Genomic DNA, 12,248 nt, shown 5'->3' with positions numbered 1-12,248 from the left:
CTGCAAAACGGAGCGCGGGAGAGCGGCTGGGCAGTGGCTGCCGCACATAGGGGGGGGTGTCTTTCTTCCACCTGTCCACCTCAGTAAGGTGGACCTGGAGCCCTGCTCAGCCCCAGAGATACTGCTCAAGAGGTGGGCCCATCTCATGGTCCCCAACTCTGCCTAAGCCAGAAACAGGAGACCCGAATCCACAGGGGGCCATGACATCAAATTCCACCTAAGCAAACCCCAGATCTGTGTGAATTTCTGTACAAATGTCATGGAAGTATCCAAACTCCAAGTTCCCCCCAGATTGGAATAGGTAATGAGCCTGCCAGAGACCTTTCAGGTGGTCTGGGCCCCCATAAATTAACCCAGCTGCATGGAGGACGGAGACGCAGGTGAAACTAAGACACACACAGTTCCATCCCTGAAACCACCATGGGCTTTATTCATCTCTGAAGCCGCCTCTGGTGCTGCCGCCCTGGTCGTTTGGCAAGCAGCTGGGCAGGGGACACAGGCGGGCTGCTACTTGAGAAGCTTCCTCATGGTGCCCAGGGATGGGCTCCTGTACTGCTTCCCGAAGTGGTTCCAGTGGTTCAGGTAGTTAAAGAGCTGATAGAGCAGCAGCCGCCTGTCAAACCCTGGAGCCTTGGGGACCTTCCGGTGGTAGGCGGTGAAGAAGGGCCTGGGAAACCCCCCGAACATCAAAGCAATCGCCAGTTCAAACTCAGAATGACCGTAGAAGGAGGCCGGGTCGTAAATAATGGGGCCGGTGTCGTCCTCTGCCACATTTCCTGACCAGAGATCCCCATGAAGAAGGGCGGGGACAATTTCTAGGCCACAAAACAAATCTGGGATCTTCACCTAAGAAAATAATTATTGTACACAGAGTTATCACAGGCCTGGGAGCCACCGTCTCCTCATCCAGTACTTGGAAATAAGGCAAAAACGACCTTGTGTTTGCTCAGGGTCCAACCACCACTTTGTACCAAGCCCAGGGATAAGGATCCTCTGACTCCAGGGAAATGTAATTTTGTCTTAGTATTTACTACTAATTTAGGTCCAGAAGCGCTACAATATTAATGATTTCCATACAATAGAGTAGAGAACCTCAGAGGTTATGGTTTTATTGTCATGTAGAATATGAACTGTATAACCTGAGTGGAGTCTTTTTGTATGTAACTTAGCAAACTTTCTGCGCTATTCTTTTATTTCACAGCACATATATATCTGCACCTCTTTTGTAGCCTGATTACTTCAGCAATGAGTTAAATAAAATTTCTTTGATGCATGCTGATAGACTGATATGCGAGTTCTGTTTTTAACATTTTGAGAGTTACATTTTGAAACCAATCACTCTGGTTTCAAAGTGCTACCCACACCTGCTACCCACACCTGCTCTAAGAGGTAAGACGTTTTTGTGCCTTGGTGAAAAAAACAGCATAAGAATGGACAAGAAAGTAATAGTAAATGCCACCATTTACAAGCCAAACACCTACATTTCACATGAGCAAAGTTTGAGGTTAAGTACCTGGTGACCAAGCAGGTGAGAGGTGCACTCAGGGGTCAAGTATGCCCTCAGGTCCCATCCCCATCTCAGTTTCCCCATCAAGCCAATAGTCAGGATACTTATGGGTCCACGACTAGGCCAGCTCTGCTCCAGGCTCAGCAGTCCCCACTCTGGCTCTGTTCTAGCAGGGGGTCCCACACAAATGTGGGAGGCTCATAAGAGAACAGCCCCTCTCCCAGAGGATAATTGCTGTGCCCACCTGTAGCTGTGACCACAGTTCTCGTGCCTCTCGGTCAGCATAGTCCTTCTCAATGAGGTCCAGCTGTGCTTGGAGCCGGTGCTGGGTGAAGAAGGTTGGCCAGTCATCCTGCCAGTCGTTCACCTGAGCAACAAGGGAAAGGAGGGGCTGGTGCTGCAGCTGGTGGTCACAGGACAGAGTTATGCATGGCATCCGCCTAAACCCTAAAGCGACCACTAAAAGAGCACAGCAAATGTTATCGGTGTCCAACAAGGGAGATAAGATGGAATCATTAAAAATACTTACTTAGGGACTTCCCTGGTGGCGCAGTGGTTAGAAATCTGCCCGCCAATGTAGGGGACACGGGTTTGGGCCCTGGTCCGGGAGGATCCCGCGTGCCGCGGTACAGCTGGGCCCATGCGCCACAGCTGCTGAGCCTGCGCTCTAGAGCCCGCAAGCCACAACTACTGAAGCCCACACACCTGGAGCCCGTGCTTCCCAACAGGAGAAGCCGCCACAGTGGGAGGCCTGTGTGCCGCAACGAAGAGAGGCCCCTGCTCTCCACAGCTGGAGAAGGCCTGCGCGCACAGCAACGAGGACCCAACGCAGCCAAAAATAAATAAGTAAATAAATTTTTAAAAAATACTTAGTTAATTCAAAAGAGAGATAAAGAATAAAAGGGGAGCAAAGAACAGAGAAGACAAATAAAAAAGAAATGACAACAGTTCCAAACCTAACCATATCAATAAGTACATTAAAAGTTAATTTGAAAGAGAGCATAAAGAATAAAAGGTGGGACTTCCCTGGTGGTGCAGCAGTTAAGAATCCACCTGCCAGTGCAGGGAACACGGGTTCGAGCCCTGGTCCGGGAAGATCCCACATGCCGCGGAGCAACTAAGCCCATGTGCCACAACTACTGAGCCTGTGCTCTAGAGCCCACGAGCCACAACTACTGAGCCCATGTGCCACAACTACTGAAGCCCACGCGCCTAGAGCCCAAGCTCTGCAACAAGAGAAGCCACCGCAATGAGAAGCCCGCGCATCGCAACGAAGAGTAGCCCCCGCTCGCGGCAACTAGAGAAAGCCCGCGCTTAGCAATGAAGACCCTACAACGAAGACCCAATGCACAAAAAAATAAATAAATAAATAAATTTATAAAAACAACAACAATAAAGAAAAAAGAGTAAAAGGGGAGCAGAGAACAGATAAGACAAATAAAAAAGAAATAACAGTTCCAAACCTAACCATATCAATAAGTACATTAAATGTGTCTAAACACCCCAGTTAAATGACAGAGATCAACAGGTTAGAAAAATAAAGCAATTATTTTTTTTAAAGCAATTATTTTTAACCCAATTATATTTTTTAACCAAATTATAAGCTGTGTACAAGAAATGCACTTTATACATAAAAACAGAAACAGGTTAAAAGGATAAAAAAGATAAATCATGCTAACACTAGTCAAAAGAAAGCTGGAGTAGCTATATTAATATGGAAGTAAATTTCAGAGCAAAGAATATCACCAAGTATAAAGAAAGTCATCTCACTATGGAAAGGAAGTCAACTGATGAGGAAGATGTAATAATCCTAAACAATTATGTCCCTAATATATGGCAAATAAGCACATGAATAGATAGATGCTCCACATCCTTAGTCATCAGGGAAAATAGAACCTCACTGAGATGCCTCACAATCACTAGGATGGCTACAATTTTAGAAAAAGGAAAATACCAAGTATGCGAGGATGCCGAGGACCTGGAACGCTCATACACTGACGGTGTGAATGTAAAATGGTATAACCACTTCGGAAAATATTTTGGTAGTTTCTTAAAAAGTTAAATATAAGCCTACATTTGACCTAGTCATTGGCTCCTAGGTATTTACCCAATATAAGTGGAAGCATTTGTCCACACAAACTCTTGCACATGAAGGTTCATAGCGGCTTTATTTGTGAAAGCAAAACCCGGAAACAACTCAGATGTCCATCAACAGGTGAATGGATAAACATACTGTGGTTTATCGTACAATGGAATGGACTTTTGACACAGGCAACAACATGGATGAATATCAAAATGTTTGTGCTAAGTGAAAGAAGCCAGACAAAAAGGAGTACACACCATATGATTCCATTTATATTAAATTACACAAAATGCAAACCTATCTATGGTGATAGAAAACAGATCAGCAGTTGCCAGGGGCAGGGAAGGGCAGGAGGAAAACATTACAAAAGGGCAGGAGGACACTTTTTTTGGTGATGGATATACTCATTGACCTGACTGCGGTTAGCGGTTCACAGGCGCATACATGTGTCAAAACTTACCAAACTGTACTTTTTAAATAGGTGCAGTTTATTTTATGTCAATTATACCTTAATAGAGTTGTTTAAAAAAAAAAAAGATGCAAAGCTTATTTTATACAAGGGTTACTTTGTGAAATTCCTTAAGGGAGGAACTTTCTGGAGAGCATGCATCTCTGGTCAGCATCCTCAGCAGGGAGACTCCCTGTGCAGAGGGCTGTGGTGGCTGAGGCCCTGGGTTCACCCCCTTGGTGCTAGGTGCACCTCAAGAGAAGGCGGGAGGCCCCCTCCCCAAACAGCCTGAGGCGTATGGGATGGCATGCCCTCGTGCCCCATCCGCCTGCCCAGGCCCCTAGTGTCCCAGCCTCGGTCTACCTCCTAGATGACCAGGTCATGAAGACATAGACTGTGTGTTTGGAGCTGGAGACCAGCACTGGCTAGCCCTCCACCTGAACCAATGGGCCGTGATCCCCTCACCCACGAAAAGACATGACCTTCCCCTGAGCTACCAAAGGCGGGGCCGCCTGGGTGCATAGCTGGTGGGAGGACCCAGCTTTCACCTGGACCAGGTGGGTCAGGATGTGTGGCGGTCAGGGCCTATGCTCTGAAGCCAGACAGGGCCAAACCCTGGCCCCTGCGCTTACCAGCTGCATGACTCAGGCACCACCTGGCTTCTCTGCACATCATTTTCCTCATCTATAAAATGGGTCAATGGCAACCCGCCTCCTGGTGTTGCGATGGCAACTGGGGAGTTGAGTCAGACACGGCAGCAAACAAACTGTGTCAGTCCTCTGACCGAGCCAATGGCCCCAACGGGACTCAGCTCACTAGGTGCCACCATTCAGGGTTGCCCCATGAATGGCTGCAGCCCCTAAGGGCCCACTCAGTCCTCCCAAGGAGCAGGGAGCCTCCTGAAACTTCAGGCTGGTCCATCCAGGCTATGTCCGTCGGACACTACATCCAGTACCATCCTGTCACAGCACAAGGAGGGGGACCAGGTGTCCTCCCAGGTTTCCTGCCCCTTCCTGGCCGGGCTGCAGCTAAACTAGGTTGGTTCACTGATCCTGGACTCTGAAGGGACACTCGGGGGCTGCCTGTGTCCCTAACAGGCCAGCCCCATCCTCACCTGCTTCACACATCAGGGTTCTGTGTACAAGTTCATTCCTCAGTTCTTGAAAAGCCACTGTGTGAGGTCAACCAAATCTCTGTAGACCCGTAGCTCTTAAACTCAACATCTGAAGCAGGATAACAAGCCACATTTGGCCATACTGGCCTGGGACCACACTATCGTGCTGGTCACTAGGTCCAGACAGGTGTGTAACCCCCAGGGTAGCTGGCTTCAGCAGAGATTCATGGGGTCTTAACAAGCCTGGTAAACCACCAGGTACAGTTCTAGGGACCCCAGATGTGAGGGCTACCCCTTGACTAAGATCCCTAAATCTGCCTCCAGCTTCATAAGGATCTTACCCCTAGTGACCTCCGCCTGGAAGAACAGGCCCTCTGCCCACACCAGGGAGACATAAAAGTATATCTATTGTACAATATGATTCCATTTATACGAAATGTCCAGAATAGGCAAATCCTAAAGACAGAGATTCATGGTTGCCAGTGACTGAGGGCGGGATAATAGGGAGTGACTACTAATGGGTATGTGGTTTCTCTTTGGGGTGATGAAAATGTTTTGGAGTCAGACAGTGGTGATGTCTGCATAACACTGTGAATATACTAAAAATCACTAAACTGTACACTTTAAAAGTGACATTTATGTCACTGAATTACATCTCAATAGTACTAATAGTTTTTTTTCAATAGTACTAATAATTTTTAAAGGCCCCAGGAGAGGGGCTGAGTGACCAGGACTTAGTCCCTGACCTCTAATGCTGCCTTACCCCCACCCACTTCCGTCCTCCACACTTAGCACATGCCTTCCTGTGATATGGCCCTTGCACCTGCTGTTTCCTCTGCTCAGAATGCTCTTCTACCTGCCCCACAGCTCCCCACCTCCTCTGAGCTCTGCTCAGTGAACCTCGACATCTACTCTCCCCAGCCCACTTATCACAGCTCACACTCTGCTTTCAGAAATCAGATAGTCAGACTTGCTGGTGCCCAGCAGACTGGCACTCTGTCACACACAAGGGGTGGGGTGGCCAGCATTGGGGCATCAGGAACTAAGCAGAAGCATCCTCCCCCAGGCACTCACCTGTGGGATGAAGCCGCAGCACGTCACCGTGTGGAAGCCGAACTTGGTCACATATTGGGGCCCGGCACCCTCAGCCCTCTGGCCTGTCAACAGAAAGTGCCACTTGTCATTCTCTTAAACGTCAGACCTCAGCAGAGCATCAGGATGGGCCTGGGCTACACTGCTGGAACATGCGTGGCTGAGGATGTACTACACGTGGTAGCAATTGGTCCACACATGGACCAGCAAGGACACGCCTATCTCAAGCACACTGGACAGCAGAGCTGGATATAAAAGGGGCCATGAGCTGATTCTACTAGCTTATGATCAAAATTCTTATTTAACAATCTCTTGTTTCACACTGCAGTCTACAGGCAGGTGGTGTGCAACCCAACCCATTACTGAAATGTCCCCCCTGAGCACCAACCCAGGGTAGATGCACCCAGGTCAAGGGTGCACAACAGCAGTCTGAACATACCCACTCTGTTCTCCTCCTCCCTCAACTTCTCCCTGAGCTTCTGGTTGTAAAGGTGCAAATCTGCCATCTGGTCTCCTAGTTTTGATGCCTGACTGAGGAAAGAAGAAATGCAGCCAATTAAAATAAGAAACAACAACCAGCTAGCATGTTCCGTTTTGAGAAATGTTTTAAATACCTTAAAAACTACTCTCTGTTCTTTAAAAACTGAAAAAAATGAACTGTAGGCAATGACCTCCAAAAAACAAAATAGTATAAAATCACCAAGAGGGGTAGGCTTCTGTTGAAGCCCACGGAGGTACTGGGAATTAAGGGACAAATCAAGGGAAAAAGTAATGTTAAGTAGAAAAAAAAAAAAAAAAAGGCTCCCAATTTTTGTAAAAGCAAATGTAAATCACATATAAGAAAAAGACTGGGGTGATAATCACACACCAAAATGTAGCAGTGACTGCTCCCTGCTTCTGGGATGACGGGTGCCTTTAGTTTTCTTTACATGAGTTTGCGTCTTCCACCATTTTTTAAACAATGAATATACATAACTTTAATAATTAGAAAAAAAATTAAGGACTTCAGATAATTTCTAGATCAGACCTCACTGCCCAAACTGAGCTGGCACGGGTGCCCTCTGAGCACAAAGCAATGGATGGTTCAAACACGCTTATCTGGCACAGCTTTGTGGAGCCAAACTAACCTCAAACTGACCCTGCATGGAAAGCAAGAGCTCCTGTCTCCATCAGGGATGGCAGGTGTGGTTCTTGGCCCTGCCTCTGCTCCCTGCACGGAGTTATATGGGCAGCTCAGCAAGAGGCTGCTCCCCCTCTCTCTCGTCTCCCTCTCTCTGTCTCTGTCTTCCTCTCTGTCTCTCTCTCTGTCTCCCTGTCTCTCTCTCTCTCTCTCTCTCTCTCTCACACACACACATATATACACACACACATACCCACACACACACACACACACACACACACACACACACACACATACTCTCTCTCTCTCTCTCTCTCTCTCTCTCTCTCTCTCTCTCTCTCTCACCTGCTCAGGCCCCTCATCTTCAGATGCTCCATCACAAAGGCAGCCCCACCTCCAGGCAGGTCAATCACCTTGATAGGCTGAGGCGCCCGCACCAGGCCGGTGCTCCGAAGAGCCTCCAGGCTCGCCATCTCCCCCTCAAACATCTGCCGGGCCTGCGTCCAGAACACGGCCGTGAACTCCGACGCCAGCAGGGGCTATGCAGCCAGGCTGAGGCTCACAGCCCTGGACAGAAGCCACCATGTGGGATCGCAAGTACCCAGGACCTCCAGTTGCTGAAAACTGGCTGGGGAGCAAGGCATCCGCCCCCAGAGGGTGGGACGCAATGTGGCCCCCTTTGGATAGGAAGGGGCTGCACCGAGAGCTTAGGGTGGACAGGATACTGAGGCCTGCACCAAGCGCTTGCTCTGAGAGGTAAGGAAGCACAAGCCATGGTGGGGTGGGGTTCTGGGGGTGCTGGGGAAACCTTCGGGTGCTAGGAGTGCCATGGGGGTGCTGGGAGGTGCTGGGAGTGCCATGAAGGTACTGTGGGGTGGTGGGAGTGCTATGGGGTGTTGTAGTAGACCATGAGAGTGCTGGGGGTATAGTGGGGTGCTGTGGGGTGCCACAGGGTGCCATGGGGGTGCTGGTGGGGTGCCTTGAAGTGCAGGTTAGTGGAGGGTATGGGGCTGCGCCTGGGTCCCCTTCCAGGTTACCTGCCCCCACGATGCCTTGAGCACTTACAGCAAATGAGGGGCAGCATGGGGGGCATGCCAAAGTGACTGGGGCACACACTTGGGGCGGGGGAAGGCAGGGGCTGGGGGGTCCAGGGCCGGTCCCCAGAGGCAAGCACCCACCAGGGCCTGGAGGCTGGGAAGGAGCCATGCACCCCACCCAAGAAGAAGACAGCCACTCCCCAGGGCAGCGGAACAGCCTCCACTGGGACCCAGGGGTCTTCCTACTTCTAAAACATTTTGTACAAATATCCCAATTTTAAATTAGGTGAACTCTCACCTTAGGTACACGATATCTGGGTTAAAAATGTGTTTGTTAATATGGTTTGCGAATACCTCTGGCTATAGAACTAACCTTTGTGAACAAGATCAAAGCATCTATTTCCACACAGGAAAAGAATTCCAACCTTTAATTCAAGGACCTGAGGGGAGAACGTGCAAGGTGTCCTCCTAACTGCCAATCCACACCTAGAATCATGGAGCGGGGTGTCCAGTGACCCCCAGCCATGCTCCCAGGGTGAGACCCCAAACGTACAGGGGAAGAGGACACCTGGGCTCCAGATTGCTTACATCCTGAGGGCCTCACCTATCACCTGTTCTCGTGTGTTGATTGATCACCTACTGTGTGCCAGCACTGAAGATTTCAAGGCTGAAAACTGGGATCCCAGCCTGGAAGAGCTTTCAGGAACCAGCTGCGAAGTTTCCAGGGCCACCGTGAACCCTGAACCCAATACTGCTTCCCAGTGGGCAGGCCTTATTGTTTTGAGGGATTTGGGTACTGAAACCAGATTCTTTAACAGTTCCTGGTGCCAACAGAGCAGGGATGCCGGACCAGTGCTGACCCATTGTCCATCCTAAACGTTGGCAGTGCTGCAGGGGGACTGGAGGGGTCACTCTGGGATTTTCTCCAGCCCACAGCCAACACCCCCTCCCCACTGCCGCATCTCAAAGGGGCCTGGCCCACAGAGCACCAGGGGCCTCCTTGGAGCTGCCCACCAGGGCCAAGGGAGCGCCATCCTCAGCATCTGAGGTGCACACACTGTGGTCAGTTTTCTCCATCTGTAAAGTGTTACTATTTTCCATGTATATTTAACAGCAATATTTTAAGCAGGCGATGGAAACCAGGTCCAAACACAAGCATGGCCTGTGAGTAGGAGGAGCAGAAGCCTGGCCCTCTGTGTCGGGCAAGGGTTCTTCCTTCCTCCTTGCATCTGCCGGGGAGGACCCAGGGGCTGTGGGGAGCGGAGCCCAGAGCTGAGCCCCAGGGGAGTGGCAGAAGCAGCCCAGGACCCCAAGCTTCACCACCCCCCATGCTTGAATGGTTGAGAAATTAAAACAGACACCAAAAACTCCTGTGCATCCAGGCAAAAGGAAGTAAATTAATCCCGCAGCAGACAAAACCTCGGAATCCCACAGAAATCGCTTGAGCCTCTGCAAGGCCGCAAGCTGACCCCGGGGCTGTGACTGCCAGGCCTGGCCCAGGACCAGACCACGGCGCTGCCTCTCCCTGAGCCCCTGAGCGTCTGAGCCCCCTCGCCACCCTCCTCTCCTCCCCCGCTTCCTTCCAGCCCTCCCCCACCCTCAACCCCTTCTCCCCTCCAGCTCCCGGGGCAGGCTCAGGCCGCAGGGAGGGGTGGGGTGGGGTGGGGTGGGATGGGATGGGGTGGGGGGCACGCACCAGAGTCCTGCGGTTGACCTTGATGAACACGGGACCGGCATCCGTGTCGTAGGCGCGTCCCTCGCTGATGCAGCCGGCCCCGGGGCTCCCGAAGGCGCGCAGGGTCGCGGTGCGCAGCTCCGCGCGCAGCAGCTGCTCCATGGGGCCGGGGGAGGGATGGGGGACGGGAGACACGGGGACACGGTGGACCTGGGACCGCGCAGACAGCGAGCCCGGACGCGAGCTCGCCGCTGCCGAGGCAGCTGTCCGTGGTGGAGGCGCCCGGTCTGTGCGGCCTAAGGGCTCCCAGCGCCCGGGTGTCCGGCCTCCCGGTCTTCCTCTCGCAGGAGGGTGAGGGCGGGGGTTCAGTCAGGCCGGGTAAGAGCTCGCCGCCCCCACCCCGTAGGCCAAGCCGGGCGGACCCAGCGCTATGGGAGGAGGGCGGAGCTCTCTGATAGCGGGACAGACGTGGGGGCGGTGCCCTTCCGTGTGTCCACAGTCAGTGAGCCTGGACCCGCCTGGGACTTTACCAGGGCCCTGTAGGGCCTGACCTCCTTGTACGCAGGCTCCCTGAACGCTCTCTGGGCCTCGGCCCAGAGCCCTCCCACCCAGCAATACCCAGGACGGTCCAGGGGAGATTGCCGTCCCTGGGATGCGGGTCACAGGCCTTGCTAGGTCTCACACAGTCCACAGAAGGCTGGCGGTCTTGACCACGTCCTGCCAGGCCCCAGGCACTGCCTGATGACACCGGTTGCTGGCACTGGGCTTGCTCGTCAGGGCGCCTGGTGCCCATCAGAGATAGAGTCTGCTCTTGGGGTTCTGATACCAGGCAGCTGACCACACCCGGAGTGGGACTCCTGATTACAGAGGCTGGCTGTCCCAGGAAGGGAGCTTCCTGGCACAGATGTGCCAGGACTTCCCTGGTGGTCCAGTGGTTAAGACTCTGCTCTCCCAATGCAGGGGGCCCAGGTTCCATACCTGGTCAGGGAACTAGATCCCGCATGCCACAACTAAAGATCCCACATGCCGTAATGAAGATCCTGCATGCTGCAACTAAGACCCAGTGCAGCCAAATAAATAAATAAATATTAAGAAAACACACACACACACGTGCCATGTGCACAAAGGCATGTACACATGCCCTCACACATGCATGGCCGAGAGCAGGTGGGCAGGAGACTGTTTGGCATCTGTACGAAGGGTCTGACCCCCGCAAGTCTCCCTCCTCCCAGCTCTCCCTCTCAGTCTGGCGAAGCCCAAGCTCCTATTGCATCCTGAAAAGGGATCTGTGACAGTAAAGATGAGCTCTGCACTTCTGCAGACGTCTTTATTCTTGATGAGCAGTCCTGCTGGGTATGGAATGCAGGCTGTTCTTGCACCACTGAGATGGCTCTGTGGCCTCACCTTCCAGCTCCTGTGCTGTTGAGAAGCTGGAAGCCAGTTGGATTCTTATTCTCTGTGTGGAAACTATTCTCTCTCTGGAGGCTTTTGGATCCTCTCTTTGTTGCCGGTATGTGACAATTCCCCAGGAAAGTGCCCAAGATGAGTCTCCTCTGGGCAGGACAGGTGGGCCATTTCAGGATGGAAACTTGGGTCCTCCAACCCTGGGAAGTTGCCTTCAGCTTCTTCAGCTCTTTCCTTATGATTTCCATCCTGTTTTCTCTGTTCTCTCGGAATTCCAAATCTTTGGTCTAAACCCAGTCCCAAAGCTGCCGGGGTCAGGTGTCCATGAGCTCCACCCTTCTGCCCCCTCCTGCCCTTTCTTGCAGGAGACGCTGGTCTTGACTGAGCCCCATTCTGGGCTGTGGCCACAGTTTGTCCAAGTAGGGTGAACATGCTGGGTGGCAGCCAGGCAGGGGCACACCATCTTACTGGTCCCGAACCAAGGCAATTGGGGCTGCTCCCCAGGCCTCCCAGCTCCCATCTGAGTAGCCCTGGGTCCAAGGACAGAATCCTCAGCATGAAGACACATGCCTAGGAGAGCACTCTGACTTTGCAAACCAGCCTGCCCTCCTCCCAAGCCTGCATTTGAGTTTTGGTTTGTGGTAGGAAGCTCAACTGGGAGATGTGACTCAGACACATCCAAGCAGCCCCTTCCCCACTACGGCCAGTCTCCTGGTTCCCCAAGAACCAGAATGATGGCTGCAAAGGTGCAGAAGGCACCTCTCAGCC

The 12,248-nt window shown here is 52.0% G+C and overlaps 1 protein-coding gene across 1 annotated transcript; it reads right to left on the bottom strand.

Moving 5' to 3' along the window:
• Window positions 1-401: 401 nt before the first annotated feature.
• On the bottom strand, window positions 402-10,520 carry FN3K (fructosamine 3 kinase). Its single transcript, XM_082442170.1, has 6 exons — window positions 10,098-10,520; window positions 7,710-7,861; window positions 6,684-6,775; window positions 6,227-6,309; window positions 1,752-1,874; window positions 402-846 (listed from the first exon to the last, which is right to left on the bottom strand). The coding sequence occupies exons 1-6, from the start codon at window positions 10,236-10,238 to the stop codon at window positions 508-510; spliced, it is 930 nt and encodes a 309-aa protein (XP_082298296.1). The 5' UTR covers window positions 10,239-10,520; the 3' UTR covers window positions 402-507.
• Window positions 10,521-12,248: the final 1,728 nt, after the last annotated feature.

Source organism: Balaenoptera physalus (assembly GCF_965194825.1).
Source record: "Balaenoptera physalus genome assembly, chromosome: 20".
Lineage (NCBI taxonomy): Eukaryota > Metazoa > Chordata > Mammalia > Artiodactyla > Balaenopteridae > Balaenoptera > Balaenoptera physalus.
This window is presented reverse-complemented; position numbering and strand designations above follow the sequence as displayed.